This window comes from Saccopteryx leptura, chromosome 3, assembly GCF_036850995.1.
Source record: "Saccopteryx leptura isolate mSacLep1 chromosome 3, mSacLep1_pri_phased_curated, whole genome shotgun sequence".
Taxonomy (NCBI): domain Eukaryota; kingdom Metazoa; phylum Chordata; class Mammalia; order Chiroptera; family Emballonuridae; genus Saccopteryx; species Saccopteryx leptura.
Window position 1 is genome coordinate 106,612,923 of NC_089505.1, and position 24,674 is coordinate 106,637,596.

Consider the following 24,674-nt stretch of genomic DNA (forward strand, 5'->3'; position numbering starts at 1 on the left):
GTGAAAAATTATGGACCATACAGAAGAAATGAACAGTCTTTTCAATAAATGGTGTGGGACAACTGGATAACCACATGCAAAAGAATGAAGCTAGATAGACTCTTAGCTCACACTATATGTAAAACATAACTTCACCTAAATGTAAAAGCTAACACTACAAAATTCTTAAAAGAAAACACGGGGTAAATCTTCCTGCCTATGGATAAATGAATTATAGATATGACACCAAAAGCACATGTGACAAAAGAAAAAATAGGTAAATTAGACTTCATAAAAATAAACTATTTTTTATGTTTATTTCAAAGGATAGAATCAAGAAAATGAGACGATAACTAGCGATGGGCGATCATATTTTCAAATCATATATCTGATAAAGGTCTAGTATCCAGAATAAAGAACTCTTATTACTCAGTAATAGAAATACAAAGGGCCCAGTTAATAAATGGGGCCAAGGACTTGATTAAGTAAATAAGCATTTCTTTTCAGAAGATGTAATAATGACCAATAGGTCCATGAAAAGATGCTTAACATGACAAATCATTTGGGAAATGCAAATAAAAACAATAATTAGGTATCACCTCACACTCACTAGGGTGATAATAGTAATAACAATAACAATAATAATAAACCCACACAGAAAATATCAAGTATTGGCCAAGATGGAGAGAAATTAGAACACTTATACATTGCTGGTGAGACTATAAAATAAAGTGGCTGCTATGAAAAACTTTGGACATTTCTCAAAATGTTAAACATAGAATTACCATATAGCCCAGCAATCCCACTCCTAGGTATATGCCCAGGAAAAACAAAAACAGGTCTTCAAACAAAAACTTGTATATATGTGAAAAGTCCAGAATAGGCAACTCCAGAGACAGGAAGTAGATCAGTGGTAGCCAGGGGCTAGAAAGTAGGGGAAAGTACTGATTGTATAATATGTATGGGTTTACTTTTGGGGGTGATTAAAATGTTCTAGTATTGGATTGTGGTGATAGCTGCACACCATTGTGAATGTACTAAAAGCCACTAAATTGTACACTTTTAAAAATAGTAAAAATGGTAAACTTTATGTGAATTTTACCTCAATTTAAAAGAATGAGCCTGGCCTGTGGTGACACAGTGGATAGGGCATCGACCTGGAATGTTGAGGTCACTGGTTCGAAACCCGGGCTTGCTCAGTCATGGCATATACAACAAGCAGTCAATGATCAACTAAGTGAAGCAACTATGAGTTGATACTTCTTGCTCCCTTCCACCTCTCTCTCTGTAAAATCAATCAATAAAAAAGTGATAGAAAAGAAGATATGACAGAATGACATATTGAATAGACATGTTGAGGGAGATACATACTGGGCCACAGTATAAAAGGTATTTCTTAAAGTGGATTGTGACTAAAAATGTTTAGAAGTTACTGTGCTTACACTATCTTGTTTAACTCCAACTTTCATAGATGAGGAAACTTAAGCTCAAAGAAAAAGCTGACTTATAGAACACCAAGCAAGTCAAGGGCAAAGGACTAGAATTTAGAAATGTCTCTGAGTCTATTAATATTATATTAACTTAAAAGTATTAGAATGTGTGTTAATTTCTTACAATTACCAAAATCATATATACTTATTTTAAAGTTAAACATTTATTTTTTTTAATTGAGGGGGAGGGGAAGAGAGTAAGAGAGAGAGAGAGGAGAAAGATGAGAAGCATCAACTAGTAGTTGCGTCACTTTAGTTGTTCACTGATTTTCTTTTTTTTTTAGAGACAGAGTGAGTCAGAGAGAGGGACAGACAGACAGGAACGAAGAGAGATAAGCGTCAATCATCAGTTTTTCGTTGTGGCACTTTAGTTGTTCATTGATTGCTTTCTCGTATGTGCCTTGACCGTGGGACTTCAGCGGACTGAGTAACCCCTTGCTCGAGCCAGCGGCCTTGGGTCCAAGCTGGTGAGCTCTGCTCAAGCCAGATGAGCCCATGCTCAAGTTGGCGACCTCGGGGTCTCAAACCTGGGTCCTCCGCATCCCAGTCCGATGCTCTATCCATTGGGCCACCGCCCGGTCAGGCACTGATTGCTTTTCATATGTGCCTTGATGGCGGGGGGAGGGGGGGGGCATCCAGCCAAGCCAGTGACCCTTTGCACAAGCCAGTGACCTTGAGCTTTAAGAAGCAATCTCTGGGCTCAAGCCAATAACCATAAGATCATGTTGATGATCCCACACTCAAGCTGGTGAACCTGTGCTCAAGCCGATGAATCTGCACTCAGGCCAGTGACCTCAGGGTTTTCAACCTGAGACCTTAGTTTCCCAGATCAATGCTCTATCCACTGTGCTACCACTGGTTAGGCAAACATTTATTTATTTATTTTACAGAAACAGAGAGAGTCAGAGAGAGGGATAGACAGGAACGGAGAGAGACGAGAAGCATCAATCATCAGTTTTTTGTTGCGACACCTTAGTTGTTCATTGATTGTTTTCTCTTATGTGCCTTGACCGTGTGTCTTCAGCAGACCTAGTAACTCCTTGCTCGAGCCAGAGACCTTGGATCCAAGCTGGTGAGCTTTTGCTCAAACCAGATGAGCCCACACTCAAGCTGGCGACCTCAGGGTTTCGAACCTGGATCCTCCGCATCCCAGTCCGACGCTCTATCCACTGCGCCACTGCCTGTTCAGGCCAAGCATTTATTTTTAATGGGTGCTTGATTTATTAATAATGGGTGAGGAAGGAAGATGAAGATTAGGTATAACAGTCTAGAACCCCATACTCTACAATTTGGTTCTGTTAAAAAAAATACTTGTAATAAAACATGGGACTACAGCAGTGGTAGTCAACCTGGTCCCTACCGCCCACTAGTGGGCATTCCAGCTTTCATGGTGGGCGGTAGCGGAGCAACCAAAGTATAAATAAAAAGATAGATTTAACTACAGTAAGTTGTTTTATAAAGATTTATTCTGCCAAACTTAGCAGAAACCCAATATAAAGTACTTGGTAAGTAATTATTATTATATGCTTTAACTTGCTATAACTCTGCTTTATAAATTTTATACAGTAAAGTTACTTCCCTACTTTATAAATCACCATTACTGTGGAACCGATGGGCAGTTAGAAAATTTTACTACTAACAGAGATACAAAAGTGGGCGGTAGGTATAAAAAGGTTGACTACCCCTGGATTCCAGTTTTAAAGTGGGGATAATAAAGAGGATCTACAGATGTTTATATAAATGATTGAGATTTGAGAAGATGAACCATGAAGAAATGTGTTAGGAGTGTAAGTCATTTCATTCAAAAGAGAAAGCCTTTGGCCTGACCTGTGGTGGCGCAGTGGATAAAGCGTCAACCTGGAAACATTGAGGTTGCCGGTTCAAAACCCTGGCTTGCCTGGTCAAGGCACATATGAGAGTTGATGCTTCCTGCTCCTCCCCCTTCTCTTTCTCTCTCTCTCCCCCCCCCCCTCTAAAATAAAATTAAAAAAAATTAAAAGAAAAAGAGAAAGCCTTTGGTGTGACTGTTCCAGCTTTTAAAGGACTATCAAAAAAGAAATGAGTCAGCCACAAAATCTTAGTAAAGGCCATGGGTTTCAATTCAATCCTATGGTAAACGAGTCTGAGTTTTCTAAGATACCTCTTCATCCCAATTCTCATGAGTTAGGACTGTAAGTAGTTTCATGGTTAAAAAGGTTTAGGTTGTTGTTATTCATATAAATGGTCTAAAAAAAGTGCTTCACTTCTCTTCCAGAGACCTGACAGCTAGCCCCTGCTTGTAAAGTCCAAATCTCTTAGTTTAGAAATCAATGAACGCCTTGATAATCTGGCCACCCCATATTTTACCAGACTTACTAAATCTTTGTCTTAGACAGTCTCTACTCAGGTCAAGCCAATCGTTATCTAAAAACTATGGTAAATCTGATTAAACTATTTTAAAATTTTAGTTCAAGATAATCATTAAAAATTATTTTATTTTGAAATATTTACCAACTTACAAAAAAGTTGGAAGAGAATTTTTTTTTTGCCAAAATCATTTAAGAGTTGCTAACATGACGCACCACCAATCACTTCTAAATACAATACTTAAATGTTTATCCTACAAAAATGTTCTCCCATACAATATCAGTACAACTATCAGAATTAAGAAATTAACACTGATACATTAGTGCCATCTGATCTTCAGATGTCATTCTAGTTTCATTCACCACTTGTCCAAATAATGTCTTTTACTGCAAAAGGATTCACTTCAAAATCGTGTGCAATTTAGCTGTCATGGTTCTTTAGTCTCCTTCATCCTAAGTTTTTCAAACTTTCCTTGAGTTTCATGTTCTTGACACATCAAAATTATGGGCAGTTATTTTGAAGAATGTCCTTCAATTTGGGTTTATCTGATGTTTACTCATGATTAGATTCAAGTTATGCATCTTTGGCCAGAAATATCACTGAAGTGATGCTGCATTTTCCTTGTACTCTACTGAGTGACTCACAATTTTGATTTGTCCTATTACTAATAAAGTTCAATTTGATGATTTGACTAAGATGTTCTTTTGACAAATTTTCTTGCATAAGATGTTCAAGGCTCATCTAGTATTTTCCCTGCCCAGTACTGAAATAAGGAAGCCTGATTCCTTTTAATGGAAATGGGCGTCTAAAGGCCAAGACCTGGACAGTAGACATGCTCATTGCTATTGGAGTGTTATTCCTAAACCATCAGTGGACAGTTAGAAAATATACGTATACATAGGTGTACACCTATATCTACCATCTATTTTTTTTTCTAGACCTTTCTGTTCATATATTGAATGTCATGCACTTGATGCTTCTAATTGGACACCAACAACATAAGATGCATTTTAGTTTTCTCTCTTTCAGTATTGGTAACTCTTTTCGCTGAGAGTGAGAAATCTGTCTCCCATTATATTATTTTATCTTATTTGATCAAGCTTCCTGTATGTAACCAACTTCCCATATCCTCTCCTACCTTTGCCCTGCATGGATGTCCTCCTTTTCCTGCTTGAACTGGATTCCCATTCTCAGATGACTCTATGTGGACCCCCTTCTCACCCCATTTGTGTCATCCTTCATGTGAACAAACACCCTCTTCACTCTGCTCAAACTGAGAACCTCTCTCTAGGCTGCTCTTCCCCAGGGATGCCATTTTCATATGCTCAGTCTGACTCCCTACCTGAATTGTTCCCACCCTGCGTGGGCACCCTCAGTTCAAGCTCTGACACCTCCATTGTCTCCACCATCAACGTACAGATAATTCTTACCCCACTCGGGCATGGATTCTCCATGCTAAGCAGCACCCACTTCCTCACCCTCCAATTCCCCACACTGGGCTACTTACACTTTGTTGCATGGATTCCCTCCTTACTCTGCTCAGTCTCCATTGCCCTACACTGGACTGCCCTGTCCTGTGTGGATTCTCTGCTCTCCTCACCTCACTTGGCTCCAACATGCTACTTTGCACCACTCTGGCCCACGCCCCCTCTACCCAAACTCCTTCCTTGCTTTGTCTACATAATGATGCCAGAACTGAATTATTTGTGAAAGGAGCAATTTACACACTCACACTTATACACATACACATGATTTCACTTGACTGCTTTATTAGAAGAATGAATGGCTAAAAAACAGCTTGAAAACTACTGGTATAGATAATGCCCAGCATACCACTTCTAGACTAAAAATGCAAGTTACTGAAATCTTCACTTTCTATCAGAACTCTCCCAAGTAAAAAGCAACATGCTGTTTTTGCCCCGTAGGTTAAGAGTTTATTAAATTCCTATATTTATAAACCTAGTAACACCAAAGCATTCCAACTTGAGAAGTAAAAGGCCTATATTAAAGGGTGTTCAATGAAGCATTAATTATAAACATGTTGAAATTTAAAATTAAGGAACTGGTTAAAAAGCAGTTACTTTTAGGTAATGTGACATATTGCATATTTAAAAAAAATGTTACCTTGAGTAATAAAGTTAAAGTAGCCTGACCTGTGGTGGCACAGTGGATAAAGCGTCAACCTGGAAATGCTGAGGTCGCCGGTTCGAAACCCTGGGCTTGCCTGGTCAAGGCACATATGGGAGTTGATGCTTCTAGCTCCTCCCCCCTTCTCTCTCTCTGTCTCTCCTCTCTCTCTCTCTCCCTCTCCTCTCTAAAATGAATTAAAAAAAAGTTTAAAAAAATGTTTAAAAAAAAATAAAGTTCAAGTATTACTTCAATCACGTTTAATTAAGGGAGAGAAGAAACCAAAAGGAGGCTAGAAAAGACACATTCACAATAGAGGGTTGTAGAAAACAAGTAAGCTAAGGAGACAGGAAGATAAATGTTAGGACAGAGATAAAGAAGACAAAGTGAAAGAGAGAGAAAGGCAAAGGAAGGAAAGGTGGAATAAACGAAGTTAAGTTTCTAGATGTTTATTACAGCAGGCTGTCAACAAATGTTTAACAAAATTCATTATGGCATTCTTATCTCTAACCCCCTTTTGAAATGCCAATTATCAGATCAGCTACCCTCATGACTCTCCAAGTATAATACACCCAAGTTAAGAGCTCTGGCTTTTGGAACCATTCCTAAGCCAGACTCTCCTAGTCAAGAATCAAGAGGCTCCAAATGACTGGGTTTATTATAAAAACCATTTAGTAGAAAAATACCTCAAAGCAGATAATTCAGAGTATCAGTGCAAGCACGCTTAATTATGAAAAAAAGAAAAGAAAAAGAAAATTCATTTAAAGAAGCAACAATCACAAGTTTAGTGTGGTATTTCAGTTGAAGTCCCTCCCTGTTTAAGTAATTAAATGCCAGAGTCCAAAATGAGTGCCAAAAAAAAAAAAAAGGGTGGGTACCATAAAGCAGTGTACTTTTCTGTGCCCTTGAAATAAGCTCCTCTTGCCCTGACCAGATAGCTTGGTTGGTTAGAGCACTGTCCCAAAGCTCAGAGATTACTGCTTTGATCCCTGGTCAGGGCACATAGAGGAACAGATCGATGTACTTGTCTGTCTCTCACTTTTTCCCTTCTTCCTTCTAAAATTAATAAACATTAAATAAAAAGTAAACTTTCTTAATAAACATGTTAAAAAAAATGAAGCTACTGCTTCTGGGTTTCATTTTCCTCATTGTAAAATGAAGATTCTGAATGAGATCAATGGCTCCCACAATGTCAGATCTGTTACATTAAATCATGTGAAGAACATACTTAAAATTCTGGTTCTGACCCTGGCTAGTGGCTCTGTAGATAGCACATCGGCCCAGTGTATGAACATTCTGGGTTTGATTCCCAGTCAGGGCACCCAGAAGCGACCATCTGCCTCTTTCCCGCTCCCTCTCCCTTTTTCTCCCTCTTCACCTACCGCAGCCAGTGGCTTGACTGGTTCAACCATGGTCCTGGGCGGTAGCTTGGTTGGTCCAAGTGTATCAGGCTCAAGCATTAAAAATAGCTCAGTACTTGAGCACTGGCCCCATACAAGGTTGCCAGGTGGATCCTTGATGGGGCGCATGTGGGAGTCTGCCTCACTAACTCCCCTCCTCTCACCTTAAAAAAAAAAAATTCTGCCCTGGCCGGTTGGCTCAGTGGTAGAGCGTTGGCCTGGTGTGCTGGAGTCCCAGGTTCGATTCCTGGCCAGGGCACACAGGAGAAGCGCCCATCTGCTTCTCCACCCTCCCCCTCTCCTTCCTCTCTGTCTCTCTCTTCCCCTCCCGCAGCCAAAGCTCCATTGGAGCAAAGTTGGCCCAGGCGCTGAGGATGGCTCTGTGGCCTCTGCCTCAGGCGCTAGAATGACTCTGGTTGCAACAGAGCAACGCCCCAGATGGGCAGAGCATTGCCCCCTGGTGGGCATGCTGGGTGGATCCCGGTTGGGTGCATGCAGGAGTCTGTCTGACTGCCTCCCTGTTTCCAACTTCAGAAAAATACAAAAAATAAAATAAAAATAAAAAAAATTCTGATCCTTAAAAACACAATACCACTTACATTAGAATCCAAAAAAAAAGAAATACTTAGGTATAAATTTAACAAAATATGTACAAAATCTATATGAGGAAAACTTCAAAACTTTGCAGTCAAAGAACTAAATAAATGGAGAGATATTTCACGTTCATGGACCAAAAGATTCGATACTGTTAAGATGTCAGTTCTTCCCAATGTGATCTATTGACTAAATGCAATTCAACTCAAAATTCCAGCAGTTATTTGTAGAACACAACTAACCAATTCTAAAGTTTATTTGGAGAGACAAAGACCCCAACTGTCATGGCAATATTGAAGGAGAACAACAAAGTTGGAGGACTGACACACTACTTGACTTTAAGACTTACTATAAAACTACAGGAATCAAGACAGTGTGGTATTGGTGAAAAACAGACAAACAGATCAGTGGAAAAGAATAGAGCCCAGAAATAGACGCCATAAAGAGCCAACTGATCTTCGATAAAGGAGCAATGGCAATACAATGGAGCAAAGATAGTTCCTTCAACAAATAGTGCTGTAACAACTAGACATCTACATGTCAAAAAAATGAATCTAAACACCTTACAGCCTTCACAAAAATTAATTCAAAATAGATCACAGACCAAATTGTAAAACATAAAATATGAACTCCTAGAATGTACCATGGGAGAAAACCTAGGGGACTTTGGGTATGGCAATGACTTTTTAATACTATACAATGAAAGAAATAATTGACAGGCTAGACTTCCCTAAAAACTAAAAACTTCTGCCCTACAAAAGACAATATCAAGAGAATGAGAAGACAAGCCACAGACTGGGAGAAAATAGTTGCAAAAGATACATCTGATAAAGGACTGTTATCCAAAGTATACAAACTCTTAAAACTCAATGATAACAACCTAATATAAAAAATGAGCTAAAGGACTTAAGAGACACTTCTAAAAAGATGTACATAAGACAAGTAAGCATATGAAAAGATATACTCCACATCATAAGTTATCACGGAAATTCAAATTAAACCAACAATGAGATACTACGAAGTGAACACCAAATGCTGATGAGGATGTGGAGCAAAAAGGACTCTCACTCATTGCTGATGGGAATGCAAGAGTAGTCACTTTGGAAGACAGATTGGCAGCTTCTTACAACCATACTTTTATCATATGTTCCAGCAACTGTACTCCTTGACTTTTACCCACAGGAGCTGAAAATATAGGTCCACAAAGCCCACAAACAAATGTTTATAGCAGCTTTGTTCATAACTGCCATTTCTTAGAAGCAACCAAGATGTCCTCCAGTAGGCGAATACATAAATAATGGGAAATTATTCAGCACTGAAAAAAATGAATATCGCCTAACTGGGCAGTGGCGCAGTGGATAGAGCGTCCGACTGGGATGCGGAAGACCCAGGTTCAAAACCCCGAGGTCGCCAGTTTGAGCGAGGGCTCATCTGGTTTGAGCAGAAAGCTCACCAGCTTGAGCCCAAGGTCACTGGCTCGAGCAAGGGGTTACTTGGTCTGCTGAAGGCCCGAGGTCAAGGCGCGTATGAGAAGGCAATCAATGAACAATTAAGGTGTTGCAATGCACAACGAAAAACTAATGATGCTTCTCATCTCTTTGTTCCTGTCTGTCTGTCCCTGTCTATCCCTCTCTCTGACTCTCTCTCTCTGTAGAAAAAAACAACAAACTATCAAGCCGTGAAAAGATATAGGAGAATCTTAAATGCATATTACTAAGAGAAAGAAGCCTATCTGAAAAACCTACATATCATATGGTTCTAACTACGATACTCTGGAAAAGACAAAATTATGGAAATAGTAAAATGATCAGTGGTTGCCAGGGCTTAGAAGGGATGAATAGGCAGAGCACAGAGAATTTTTAGGGCAATGAAAATACTCTACATAATACCAGAGATGAATACATTTGTCCAAACCCACTGAATGCACTAAAACTGAACCCTAATATAAACTATAGGTTTGGGAAATTATTTGTCAATGTAGGTTCATCAATCGTACAGATCTATCACTCTGGTGAGGGAGGCTCTGACTAGTGGGACAGTGGGTATGTGGGAAATCTCTGTACTTTCCTTTCAATTTTGTCTGAACCTAAAACTGCTCTAAAATGAAAGTTTCAATTAAAAAGAAAATCTCATTTCAGACCTAGTAAATCAGAATTTGGTATTTTTTTTAAACAGTTTTTTGGGTGATTCTGATATGCACATAGGTCGGAAATCACTGGACTGAATGACCTTTAGGATTCCAAATTGTATTACTAACCCATGTACTGACTTTTTTATACACTAATTTCATGACATCCTTATAAGACACATATATTACTGTTACCATTCTAAAGATTGAAAAACTGGCCCTGGCCGGTTGGCTCAGTGGTAGAGCATCGGCCTGGCATGTGGAAATCCCGGGTTCGATTCCTGGTCAGGGCACACAGGAGAAGCGCCCAAATGCTTCTCCACCCCTCCCCCTCTCCTTCCTCTCTGTTTCTCTCTTCCCCTCCCGCAGCTGAGGCTCCATTGGAGCAAAGTTGGCCCAGGCGCTAAGGATGGCTCTATGGCCTCTGCCTCAGGCACTAGAATGGCTCCAGCCACAACAGAGCATCGCCCCTGGTGGGCATGCTGGGTGGATCCCGGTCAGGCACATGCGGGAGTCTGTCTGACTACCTCCCCGCTTCTAACTTTGGGGGAAAAATAAATAAATAAAGATTGAAAAACTGAGGATAAGAAAAGTAAACTAAGATCACATAACTAAGTAACAGCTAAGCCAAGAATCCAATTCAGGCAATGTATTTTATTTCAAATCACAGTGATTTGATTTGGTTCTAATATTATTCCATAGGATATGTAAAGTGTCTGTTTTGGGAAATGTCTGCTAAAACCAAGTTGTGATGAGGAAAGTAAATTAAGATAAGGTTTACAGTATGTCACCTTAGAAGCTGCAACACTCAGAGAAACAACACTCACCTTCACTGTACCATCATCACTGCCAGTGCAGACAAGCTGGGGGCCTCGCCTGGCTGGATAACAGGAATTCACAAAGGAAGTATGTCCCTTTAGCCTCTTAACCCTCTCGCCTGTTTCACTATCCCACACTGCCACAGTTTTATCTGTAGATGCTGAGAAGAGCATACTAGAAGGTAAAAGAACAAAAAAAGAATTAAGTGAATACACCAGCAATCTATCTTTCCTACTTACCAAAATGTGCCAAACTCACCTGATGGTGGAATGCCTGTCTCACCTTACCTACCAAAATCCTACTGGTGCTTTAGACCCCAGTTATAAGGTATACCCTAGTAAAAAAAATTATCCTTCTGTCATTTCCCAAGATATATATTGAATATATTTTTCTTTTAAATCAAGCAAGAGGCAGGGAGGCAGAAAGACAGACTACCATATGTGCCCCGACTGGGATCCACCCAGCAACACCGGTCGGGGGCTGATGTCCAGTCCATCTGGGGCCACTGTTCTGTTACTCAGCAACCGAGCTATTTTAGCACCTGAGAAGAGGCCATGGAGCCCTCCTGAGAGCCTGGGGCTAACTTGCTCATTAGAGCCATGGCTGTGGGAGGAGCTGGGGGGGGGGAGAGAAATGGTATAGAAGCAGATGGTCTAGTTGCTTCTCCTGTGTGCCCTAACCAGGAAATGAACCCAGGACTTCCACACGCCAGGCCAACTGGCCTGAGCCAACTGGCCAGGGCTAGATATATATATTTAATACAGTTTTCTCAATCTTTTTCTCCTTTGTGATAAACCACACTTTATACATAAGACATCCTCCTACTTGGAAATGTTTAGTCACTTCTTGCTGCAGAAGAGAGAGAGTAGCAATTCCTAACCCAGTGGCTCAGCAATTCTGACCATTTCTCTAAAAATCGAAGAATTTATTTTGTCTCTGAGGATAATTTCTAAGTTATAATTATTTTATAAGGCTTTCTTTCCTCAAATATTAATAGAAAAAGTGTGCCCTGGCTGGTCAGTTGGTTAGTGTCATCCCTATATGCCAAGGTTGTGGGCTCAATTCCCAGTCAGGGCACATACTTTTATACCAATTAATAAATAAGTGAAACAACAAATCGATGTTTCTCCCCCCCCCAAAAAAAAGTGTATACAAGGCTAATCAGGGAACCCTAAGGTATAAAACAATCAATGTTTACAGAGAAACCTAATGGGGATTTATTACCTTTGTATAAACACATTTCTATTTTCGCTATAGTTCTTCTAAAATTATATTAAAATGTTTATGATAAACAGTATTATTACAACAAACAGGTACATTAGGTGAATAACATTAATGGAAAAGAGCAGCAGGCAAGATTGTAAATGTAGCTCTAACATTTATATAAAAACCAAATATTTTGAGTAGAAAAAAGGCTTGAAAAAATATATCGTAGTATTAACATCTTCAGATTGCTAGGAATATGGGATATTTTTTCATTGTTCTGGGGTTTTTTTTGAGTTTCTAAAAATAATATTTTATTACTTCTATAATAAAAATAATTTCTACATATAAAAATTATTTTGTTTTGTCTTGAGAAAGAAAACAAATTTCTCTGAGATGTTGATATGTTAGATGATAGAGATGATATATTTATAAATGCTTACATGAAATAATAAACACCTTTCTTGGAGTGACAGTGATTAAATAAAGCAATTGCCCAAATGCAGCAGTTTTTGATAGCATGGTCTCCTGAGAGAGACAACTCAAGGATGAAGTGTGCACGGATGCCAAGAAGAATTAGTATAAGAAGCAGCTGTCATTTCACTGTGCAGAATACTTACCTGCCATCTGTGTTATAATGCAGTTCCATCACTGCTCCACTGTGTCCCTTCAATGTTGCATAGTTATCACAGTCACCATAGACATTCCACAACACTGTTAGGAAGACAGGGGTTCAGTGAGCATGACAAGGTAAACAGAAATTTACTACTGGCCATGGAAAGGATGCTTATGATTTATGATGCTCCCTTGGAATACTACTGGTTCCAATAGGTGGACAAATTTTCCTGACACTGTAACAAAAATAATGTAGTATTTTCACATATTGTAAGGTAAAATAGTTAATGAAAATAATTTTTAAAATCTTTAGTTTTTTTCCTATATTTAAAAAGTTGACACTTGCTCGCCTCCTATGAATATAAGCAGCCTGCAAAATGTCAGCACTTATGGAAAACCTAGGAAGCTGCAAATGATTTGAAGGTCACATGGCAAACACTTTTAATTACATTTACTCAACCCACATGCAGTAAATACCAATAAGATGCCAGGTGCTAGGGTCAAATAAAGTAAATGAATAGACAAAGTTCCTATCCTCAGAGAGCTTGCTCTAGGAGTCAAGATTAATGAGAATTATTAAGCAGCACCTCTCTATATAATAAGCTACATGTACACAGTAGTTATTATTATTACTTTTTTTCCCGCTGATAAAATGAAGCATAGCAATAATTCAAGGATGTTTTGAAAAGATACCTACGCCAGCCAGATGCTTGGCCACTAGAAAGTTCATAGAACTGGAACACCTAAATCAAAACAGTTATCACCCACCCTGAGGTACAGAGTTATAAGCAAAGAGCCACAGGACTCATTTCACCTCACAATGCAGCAAATGATGCCAGAAGAAAAAGCCAAAGGGTATTGTTACCTTTCTCATTTTTCCTCATGACTCCCCCAAAGTGAATTTTTTCTACTTATTTCTGAAAAATGGATGTTCCTGACTAGTAGCTGAGAATCTGGTAGCAGATCCTAATAATGTACAGGCAGATTATCCAAGTGAGTTGCCACTTTAAGACCTCCCAACCTTCCTGCCATATGGCTAAGATTCTGGGAGTGAACGAAGAGGAGAGCCTCTCACCTTTGGGGAAAAGAAGTTACCTCTTTCCTCATTACTCCTAGAATTCTCTTGCTAAATCAGGTGAAGATTTACCTCCATGAGGAAGATATTCTCAAACTAGATCAACTCACTTTCCAACTAGTAACATAGTTCCTCTGTATTTACCACGTGGACACCAAGTTCTACAACCAAGATCATTGAGCATTTTCATGAGCCTATTTTAACATGTTAGTCATATAATTTATTATGTGACTAACTAAGACTGATACCTCCCACGGCATCAAAGGTTTTAAAAAATAACCACTATGGCCCTGGCCATAGTGGTAGAGTGTCAGCCTGACGTGCAGGAGTCCCGGGTTTGATTCCCGGCCAGGGCACACAGGAGAAGCACCTATCTGCTTCTCCACCCCTCCCCCTCTCCTTCCTCTCTGTCTCTCTCTTCCCCTCCTGCAGCCAAGGCTCCATTGGAGCAAAGTTTGCCCGGGCGCTGAGGATGGCTCCATGGCCTCTGCCTCAGGTGCTAGAATGGCTCTGGTTGCAACAGTGCATCACCCCCTGGTGGGCGTGCCGAGTGGATCCCGGTCAGGCGCATGCGGGAGTCTGTCTGACTGCCTCCCCGTTTCCAACTTCAGAAAAATAAAAAAAACAAACAAAAAAACACACCACTATTTGGCAGAGAATAATTACTCCAAATTCAAAAACTATGCCTTACATATCAGTCTGTCAAATCCTGCAGAGGCTAAAGTGGATCCATTGGGGTGAAACTTGCAGCAGTACACTTCTCCTTCATGTCCTGAGAGAAGCATGATTGGAGCTTGAAGAGAGGAACATCTTGGAGGACCCTAAACAAAAGAGACACACAGGGTAGTCATTGGATACCAGCAAAGGAAGATGAAATATTGGGGAGTGGGAACAGAGGGAAAAGACAAGGAAAGGAAAACTGACTCAATGGAATTCTGATTTAGAGAACTGCAACTCTTCTCACATAACTATGCCTCCAACCTGATACTCTCCTGCTGAAGCTTCCAGTGTCTGCCTGTTACACTAATACAGTGTGTCTGTAAAGTCATGGTGCACTTTTGACCTGTCAAAGGAAAGCAACAAAAGACGATAGAAATGTGAAATCTGCACCAAATAAAAGGAAAACTCGCCCAGTTTCATACCTATTCAGTGCAGTTCGATGTAGGCTCACACAGATTTTTTAGGGCTCCTTAGGTAGCTATCCCGTATAGCCTCTACAGACTCGTCACTGACTGATGGCCTACTAAAATGGGGTTTCTCCACCAAACTGCCGGTTTCCTTCAACTGCTTATCCCACCGAGTAATGTTATTCCTATGTGGTGGCGCTTTGTTATAAATGTGCCAATATTCATGTTGCACTTTGGTCACGGATTCGAATTTAGCGAGCCACAGAACACACTGAACTTTCCTCTGTACCGTCCACATCTCGACTGGCATGGCCGTGGGCTGCTCCGCTGTATACACGGTGTTACATCAACATCTGCGTATGCACACATGCTGCCACATCATCCTACAGAAACTGGGAGGGTTTTCCTTTTATTTGGTGCAGATTTCACATTTCTATCGTCTTTTGTTGCTTTCCTGTGACCGGTCAAAAGTGCACCATGACTTTATAGACACTGTATTTCGTCCTCCCTCACTCTGCTCCTGTCCCATACCCAACCTTTAATTCCTCAAACATGCTAAACTCATTCTGGCCTCAAGATTTTTTTTGTGTGTGACAGACAGAAAGAGGGACAGATAGCGACAGACAGGAAGAAGAGAGATGAGAAGCATCAATTCTTCACTGTGGCACGTTAGTTGTTCATTGATTGCTTTCTCATATGTGCCTTGATGGGGGGGGGGGGGGGCTCCAGAAGTGACCTTAGGCTTAAGCTGGTGAGGCCTGCTCAAACCAGATGAGCCTGTGCTCAAGCTGATGACCTTGGGGTTTTGAACCTGGGTCCTCCGGGTCCCAGTCCGACACTCTTATCCACTGCGTCACCACCTGGTCAGGCCTGGCCTCAAGATTTTTACACTTCTTGCCCCTGACAGAAATTTCCTTCCCCTAGATTTGTCTTGTGTTTGGCTCCTTTCAAATGTGCTCTGTTCAGCAAGTCTTTCCTTGATCATTCAAACCCAAGCAGCCCCCAACCTCCCCTCTGTATCTCCTCACAGCACTTATTACTTACTTTTACCTTCCTTAGGTATTTGTTTACATATTTTCTTTTACCTCACTAGAAGAGAAACTCTGTGAGTGAAGAGATCCTGCCTGTGTCATTCAACACTATATCTCTAGCTCCTTTAATGAATAAATGATTGAACTGAGCTTCCCAACAACCTTGTAGGGTACAATTATTTGGGGAGTCCTTTTGATTATGGTCTTGACATTAAATCTAGGTTTAGGCAATACACAGGAACCTGGGCTAATATTCTTACTTGTCAGATAAATGAACAAGTACATTATCAATAATCCCCAAATCTCTTCAGTAGTTTCTTGCTTATTAACTTATTATAAAAAGACTATGAGCCAGGCACTGTTCTAGGCACTGGGAAAATAAATGAAGTTTGTGTTTTAGTGGGAATCAAGGAGAAAAGAAGGGAGAGAAAACAAGTAAAACATATAGATGGTGGTATATGCTATGAAGAAGAAAAAAAGCAGCAATGTAGGCTAGTGAGTATGGGGTATCGTAATTTAAAGGGGATCAGGAAAACCCTCACTGAAAAAGTGATATTTGAGCAAAGATTTGGAGGAGCTCATTGTGTCAACCATATGATATGATCATTTGGAAGAGTATTCTATGTAGTAGAGGGAGCAGCAAATGCAAAGGCTTTCAGGCAAGAGCATGGAAACCAGTGTGACTGGATCAATTGTGAGCAACAGAAAATTGATAGACCAGAGAAGTAAAGCCAAAAAGGCCAAAAGGTTCTTAAATTTGAGTTTTACAGTGAAATAATACACTGCTCACAAAAATTAGGGGATATCTCATAATGAATATGAAGTGATAAAAAAAAGCATTTGATTTTTTAAATTACACAAGAATATCAGAAAAGAAATGACAAATCAAAGAAAGTTGTTTGATTATGCAAACCCAACTTTTATTTCATTGGTGAAAATGCACTATACAGTCTGACCAGGCGGTGGCACAGTGGACAGAGCATTGGACTGGGATGCAGAGGACCCAGGTTCGAGAGTCCGAGGTCGCCAGCTTGAGTGCGGGCTCATCTGGTTTGAGCAAAGCTCACCAGCTTGGACCCAAGGTTGCTGGCTTGAGCAAGGGGTTACTCAGTAGGCTGTAGCCTACCCCCCCCCCCCCCAATCAGGGCACATATGAGAAAGCAATCAATGAACAACTCTATCTTAAGGTGTCACAACAACAACAAAAAATTGATGATTGATGCTTCTCATCTCTCTTCGTTCCTGTCTGTCTATCCCTCTCTCTGTTAAAAAAACAAAACAAAACAAAACAAAAAACCCCACTATACAGAAGGCTGAAAGTACTGGAGTGTCTGCACGTTTCTTTCTTTCTTTTTTTTTTTTTTTTTTGTATTTTTCTGAAGTTGGAAACGGGGAGGCAGTCAGACAGACTCCCGCATGCACCCTACCCGGATCCACCCTGCATGCCCACCAGGGGGCGATGCTCTGCCCATCTGGGGCTTTGCTCTGTTGCAATCAGAGCCATTCTAGCGCCTGAGGCCACGGAGCCATCCTCAGCGCCCGGGCCAACTTTGCTCCAATGGAGCCTTGGCTGCGGGAGGAGAAGAGAGAGACAGAGAGGAAGGAGAGGGGGAGGGTGGAGAAGCAGATGGGTGCTTCTCCTGTGTGCCTTGGCGGGGGAATCGGGGACTCCTGCACGCCAGGCTGACGTTCTACCACTGAGCCAACCGGCCAGGGCTGCACATTTCTCGATCCCCTAATTTTTGTGAGCATTGTCATAGCTTAGATCAGGAGCTAGTGATGGAAGTGGTAGAATTGGTAGCAACTGTAGATATATTTTGAAAACAGTGCCAGCCAGATTTGCTGACTTGAGGAGTTGAGAGCGAGGGCACTATTTCTTTATCTGAGCCTAATAGCGCAGAAGGGTGATCACTACCTCTATCTTACAAGAAATGTAGAAAAGAACATAAGTTCTAGGTTTAAAATCTGTTTCTATCACTACTAGAGTTTGCTTTCCCATCTGCAAAATGGGACAACAGTTCCTAACTCTAAGGTTGGTACCAAGATAAATGGAGTTTTCATAAAAAAGAAAAAAAAAAAAGGGCACTTAGAGGCCCTGACCAGTTACTCAGTCGGTTAGAGCATGGTCGGGAAACAGCAAGCTTGTGGGTTCGATTCCCCGTCAGCGCACACATAAAAAGCGACCAGTGAACGCACAACTAAGTGGAACAACAAATAAATACTCTACTCTACATTAATAGTCAATGTTAAATAAAAAACCTTAATACAAGGGCTTAATGAATGTTAACTATTTTTCAGCTGTTTTAATGACAGTGCAAAGAAATGAAAAAGCAACTTGCCCAAAATCCCAAAGCGAGCCAGTATCGTTAATCTTCTTCCTTCTCTCTCTAATTTATCCATTCATTCATCATCCATCCACCCACACTCCAAACTTTTCTGAATGTTTATTCCATGCCGAATTCCTGGAAGATTTAGAATGCGAAAACCCCAGCCTCTACGTGGAGCTTATCCTTCAATTTAATTCTAACGCCACTTCCGCAGGGTATCGGCTGCTTTTACAGAGGTTTTCTGCCTTAACTACAGGCAGAGATTTCCGTTCCGTCGCGCAGTGCGGGGAAAGGGCCGGTGCGGGATTACCCGGTGCAGCGCTCAGAGGAGGAAGATGAACTGAGGGCCGAAGGCCGCGGGCTACTTCACTCACCGCTTGCAGCAAAGCTCCCGGAGCCGCCTGCTGCTGTCCCGCTCCGGGGCCCGACCCCGCCGCTCCCAATAGTAACTCATGTCGCTGCCTCTTGACAGGAACCACCGGCAACTCTGGACCCTTACGCTTCTGTTGTTCTATCATGGCGGTAGCCACTGTCCCCAACGCTGCCACGGACCGCGCCGACACCCTCAGGCACCACACGATTGGTTCCGACTTAGTCCTTCCCCTAGAACTTCCGGCTTGGAGAAACCAATCGGCTCCCAATACTCCCCTCTGCAACGCCCCCTGGATGATCTCCTGTTATTGGCCAGTTCTTTTCCGACGCCACGGGAGTACGATTCCGGGATTGGTGGATGGAGCTGGAGTCCCGCCTGGTCACGCTGTGTCTTGTGGGTGGAAGCGCGCTGACTGGGTTTTGGCTTTTCGCGCAATGCTGCGGCGGTCCGGAGACCTGGAGCTGACGCTGAGTGAGTATGGGGCAGGTCGGGGGCGGGCAACTGCGGAATCTGGAGGTGGTGCCTCGGTTGTGTGGTGTGAGCCTGGCCCTTCTCAGCTGAAGTATTTATTACAGAGGGCAAGGGCGGTCCCAGACATCCCAGCTTGGGGATGCGGTAACCTGGGTTCTCTTTCTCGAGCAGAGCTCTGGGGTCTCTGTGGTTGCCGGGGGCCCTCGACGGCGGACTTCAGCGATCGCCTGCCGTGTCCAGCCCTGTGCCACTACCCCCGTCCCTCTGCTCCAGGAGAAAAGGCCTTTCCCTCTACCTGCACTAGGGCCCTGTCTGAGGAGGCCCACTTGTTTCTGCCGATCTTTTTCTAGGGACTGCTCTATGTCCCTGTGAAAGACAGAGACGAAGGAAATGTCCGACGCCTGCCTCTGCAGAGCACAGTCTTATTGAGAAATTTGGACTCGTACCTGTGAACGAGGCCTTCTCCTTAATGGTACAACTGATATTTATTAAGAATGCATTGTGAACCAGACGTGGTCGCGGACCTCAAGGGTTCGAGCCTGGTGGGGAAAACAAGTGTTGAACAAAATATGTCACTAAGGAATGTAAAATAAGTGGTACCCAGGAGAGGCACCGGGTGTGTTGAATGCCTGAAATAAGCAGGAAGGCTCCTCTGAGGAAAAGATGCTGAACTGATACTGAAGGAAGAATTCTGATGGGGGGAGGGGTTGAAGAGAGGAAGGCAGACTACTCCATATACAGTAACGTGTGCAGAGGCCTGTGATAAAGGAAGGAAAATGACAGAAAAGCACAGAGGCCAGTGTGTCCATTACAAAGAAAATGAGGGGGAGTATGGTACAAGATGAAGCTGGAGGCGGTAGAGATCCGACCTTGCAAAACTTTGTAGCTTTTACTGGAAGACTCCTGAGTTTTGTTGTTGTTGTTGGTTTATTTTTGATGGGAGTGAATTGTGTGGTGGGGGAGAGGGCTTGATCCCTCAGAGGCTCAGTAGTGTGACTAGATGGCCGAGAGATAGATGCACTTAGGTGAGAGCTGTTGACAGGACTGAGGTATTGGTGGAACTGCGGAGAGTTGGACAGATTCTAGAGATATGTGGGAGGTAAGATCAGTAGGACTTGGTGGTGGATGGGTTCAGGAAATGAAAAGAGAGGGCTTCAATGTAACTCCTAGGTTTCTGGCTTATGGCAATGGGGGTGATTCTTTTTTTTGGGCAGGAGAAGGAAGGAGTCATACTGACATCCAGGAGGCAGTTTGAAATAGGCTTTGGAAGTCAGAAAAGAGATTTTTGTTGGAAATACAAAATTGGGAATAATTTGTGTTTGGTGGTAATTGAGCCCTGGGTGTGAGTAAGATCACCTAAGTCAGAACCTTGAGTAGTTCCAACATTTAATGGCCAAGAATAGGAGCATGCACCTATCGGAGAGAGAGAAGAAAGAGCTAGAGAGCAGGATCAGAGGAATGCTGTCTCAGAAGCTAGGAAATGGTCTGTGTCAGAAACTCATGGAATTTAAATAACATGAAAATTGAAAAAGAAAATGTATTGGTTTTATTATCATGGAGTTCATGGTATCCTTAGTGAGAGTTATTTTATTGGTGTGATGGGCCAGAAACCAGATGTGAGACAAAGATTAAGGCAAGGAAGTAGAGGCAGTGAGTCTAAGTATTTTCCATACATGTGATTGTAAAGAAGAGGAGAAGACATGGGAGCTAAAGGAGGTGAGAGGTCACCGAAGATCCAGTCGAAAGAGTGGTGAAAAAATTGAATATACAAGAGAGAAATTGGGGCATTGGTAGCATTCTGAGAACATGAAATTGGATGAGATCCAAAGTATAGTTAAAGGGAGGGAGTAGCCTTAGGAAGATGAACACTTTTTTCCATTTAACAGAAAGGAAGGACATGAAGGCAATAGATATAGGTTGTTTGTATATCTGGTATTGGTAAAATGAGGTTTTTTTTTCTCATAGCTTATTTTCTCTGTAAAGTAGGAGGTGGAATCATATACTTAGATTGAGAGGTCAGAGATTTGAGAAGATTGCAGAAGATTTGGAAATCATCATAGAGTGTGGGAGAATGAGTTCACCAGAGAAAATGTAGACATTACAGAATTAAGAACCCATTTGAGGTTGGACATCATATTCCCCCCCCCCCCCAGCAATATCAGGCTATTTTGTGCCATCCTGGAGAAAGCATACCCATTTATGGCAAGAACTGTGGATTTGGTTTGCTTAATGAACATTCCCATCTCTAATGTGCCTTCTCTTACTGAAATTTATGGGACACTAAAAATGATTTCTAGGACTCCTTTGCACCTGAGATGGGAATTGGATGTGGAACTGAGTTAAGTGTGGAGAGGAGGGTGAGAGGCATCCAGTTTTGCTGGCAGATATCATAGCAGAGGCAGTGAGTTTCTTTATTCAACAGCTTTCTGGTTTAGTGACTTTCTGTAAATATAGCCACGACTTTCTTGATTGTGGCAAAGACTGTTGCTTTCTGGATTAGCAGTTCCTGGAAGTTCCGCCAGAGCTTGCTTTGATAGCCCTTTTAATAATTTTTTAAGCCACATAATGCCTAGCAATATGTTTCTTTCTGCTTTACTTAGTTAGATTGGCTTCTGATGCTTACAACTGTACTCCACCAATATAAGAATTTTGTCATATAGGTAAACTATAAAGACAAAATTAAAGGAGATCACAGTATTGCTTGGATGATATACTATGGAATCTAAGCTGGATAGGGAGGAAAGTGAAGAAAATGGAGAGGACTGATAGTTTGGAAGAAAATAGACAATAGATCAGTGTTCTAGTGAGGTAAAAGAGCAGTATTCTCTGCTAGAGGATTTCCATTTATTCTTTTTTTTTTCAAGTGAGGGAGAGAGACATGAGAAGCATCAGCTTGTAGTTGCATCACTTTAGTTGTTCATTGATTGCTTTCTCATATATGCCAGGGTTGGGGGGGGTCAGGAGCTCCAGCTAAGCCAGTGATTCCTTCCTTCCTTCCTTCCTTCCTTCCCTTCCCTTCCCTTCCCTTCCCTTCCCTTCCCTTCCTCCCTCCCTTCCTCCCTCCCTCCTTCCTTCCCTCCTTCCTTCCTTCCCCCCTCCCTCCTTCTCCTCCTTCCCCTCCCTCCCCTCCCTCCCCTCCCTCCCCTCCCTCTTTCCTCCCCTCCCCTCCTCTCCCTCCCCTTCTTTCTTTCCTTCCTTCCTTCCTTCCTTCCTTAATTCAGTGAGAGGAGGGGAGGCAGAAACAGACTCACACTTATGCCCTGGCCGGGATCCACCTGGCAAGCCCATCTGGGGTGTTGCTCTGTTGCTCAGCAACTGAGCTCTCTTTAGTGCCTGAGGTGAAGGCCATGGAGCCATCCTCAGCACCTGGGGCCAACTCACTCCAGTCAAGCTATGGCTGCAGGAGGCGAATAGAGATAGAGAGAGAGAGAGAGAGAGAGAGAATGAGAAATAAGGGGGAGGAGTGGAGAAGCAGATGGGTGCTTCTCCTGTGTGCCCTGACTGGGAATTGAACCCGGGAAATCCACACACTGGGTTGACTACCACTGAGCCAACCAGCCAGGGCTGACCTTGGGGTTTCAAACCTTGGTCCTCAGCATCCCAGTTCAACGTTCTGTCCACTGTATCACCACCTGGTCAGGCGAGAACTTCCATTTATTATTATTATTATTATTTTATTTTTTTACCGAGACAGAGAGAGAGTCAGAGAGAGGGATAGACAGGGAAAGACAGACAGGAACAGCGAGAGAGATGAGAAGCATCAATCATCAGTTTTTCGTTGCAACACCTTAGTTGTTCATTGATTGCTTTCTCATATGTGCCTTGACCACAGGCCTTCAGCAGACCGAGTAACCAGCGACCTTGTGTCCAAGCTGGTGAGCTTTTGCTCTATCCAGATGAGCCCGTGCTCAAGCTGGCGACCTCAGGGTCTCGAACCTGGGTCTTCCGCATCCCAGTTCAACGCTCTATCCACTGCGCCACCGCCCAGTCAGGCTCCATTTATTATTAATGAAAAGTTTCACCTTTTAAACTTCCCTGCTTCCCCCAGCTCTTCTCTTTTTTGTTTCCTTAGTAATTTCAACCTCACTATTTTAGCTCTGATCATACTGCATTGTAATTGGTCACTATTATCCCTACCTGACTATGAAGTATATGAGGACAGGGACTGTGTTGATGGTTTAGTGGTAAGTATAAATGGCCTTTGGAACAACATAAGCTTGTCTCTTTCTAGCTATGAAAGAGACAAGTAACTTCATTCGTATATACAGGGATACCTATTTGTACAATTGTTTTAAGGATTGAAAGGAGGTTTTTGAAGTGCTAGCAAAGGGCCTGATATATAAACTTAATAAATGTGCTGAATTGATGAATTTAATAATTTAGAATGGGGTAAAATAAGTACTTCTGTATTTGAGTAGACAGTTATGAATTTATATGTGGTTTACATTGGTCTAGGCACTGGAGATTTGAAGGATATGCTGATATTCAAAATAAGGGCATATTCAGAAGAATCATAGTCTAAAATGGGAAGAAAAAAAGTTTGTAAATAGGATTTCAATGTCATCTGTATCATTTATAGTTTTGTGATTTTGAGAAGTTACTTAGCTTCTGTGTCTTAGTTTCTTTATCTGTAAAATGGCAATGAAAATTTCCTATCTTATATAAGGTGGTCAAAAGGGAATTAAATTAGTTAAAACATGTAAAGCTTTTAGGTTAATACATGGCAAATAGTAAGTATTCAAATATTAGCAATTTTTATTAGAGGACTAGGAAGGGACCTTCAGGATTATTGACTGAAAGAACAATGTAGGATAGTAGAGTAAGTACTAGTCTTGGCATTTAGTACCAGCATGGCTTGATCTCTGTTAATTTATTTTTAGTTAAATAGGAATAATGAATTGAATAATCTCCATAATTCCTTTCAGCTTTCATATTTTATGAATCCATTTTTTTGTTTTGTTTTCTTTTTTTCTTTTTCTTTTTGTGACAGAGGCAGAGAGAGAGAGAGACAGAGAGATGGAAAAAACCTAGGGAAACAGTTTCTAGTCTTAATGATGTCAAGTGTAATGGGGAGGAAAAAAGAGCTGAGGACAGTACTGTTAGCTTAATTTTTATGTAGCAGTGATTTACCCAGTAGAGTAAAGGGACACGGTTGAGAGCCACTAGATTGCTAGTTTCCTCTCTGTTCCAAACCAGGAGACTGATTTTATCTTGAAGCAGCAGAGTATACTATACATTCTTTTGAAGAGCACATAGAACATTCTCAAAGAGAGACTGTATGTTAGGACACAAAATAAAAATTAAGTTCAAGATATTGAAATCATCAAGTATCTTCTCTGACCACATGGTATGAAATTAGATATTAATTACAATTTTAAAAACCTGAGAAACATTCAAACACATGCTAAATAACATGTTATTAAACAATGAATGGGTTCACAGTGAGATCAAAGAAGGAATAAAAGTTACCTGGAAACAAATGAAAATGAACACATAACAACCCAAAATCTATGGGACACAGTGAAAGAAGTCCTGAGAAAAAAGTTCTTAGCATTACAGACCTACCTTT

At 41.5% G+C, this 24,674-nt stretch overlaps 2 protein-coding genes across 2 annotated transcripts in view; one reads left to right on the top strand and one right to left on the bottom strand.

Moving 5' to 3' along the window:
• Positions 1–18,824, bottom strand: part of SNRNP40 (small nuclear ribonucleoprotein U5 subunit 40) — a 41,040-nt gene extending 22,216 nt beyond the window's left edge. Inside the window, exons 1-4 of the mRNA XM_066372086.1 lie at positions 18,636–18,824; positions 14,468–14,597; positions 12,707–12,800; positions 10,892–11,057 (exon numbers count right to left, since the gene is read on the bottom strand). Of these exons, the coding sequence (XP_066228183.1) occupies positions 10,892–11,057; positions 12,707–12,800; positions 14,468–14,597; positions 18,636–18,779 (534 nt within the window). The 5' untranslated portion in view covers positions 18,780–18,824. The remainder of the gene's footprint in view (positions 1–10,891; positions 11,058–12,706; positions 12,801–14,467; positions 14,598–18,635) is intronic.
• Positions 18,825–19,014: 190 nt separating this feature from the next.
• ZCCHC17 (zinc finger CCHC-type containing 17) overlaps positions 19,015–24,674 on the top strand; it is a 54,855-nt gene continuing 49,195 nt past the window's right edge. Inside the window, exon 1 of the mRNA XM_066375690.1 lies at positions 19,015–19,105. The gene's annotated coding sequence lies outside the window, so the exon portion shown is untranslated. The remainder of the gene's footprint in view (positions 19,106–24,674) is intronic.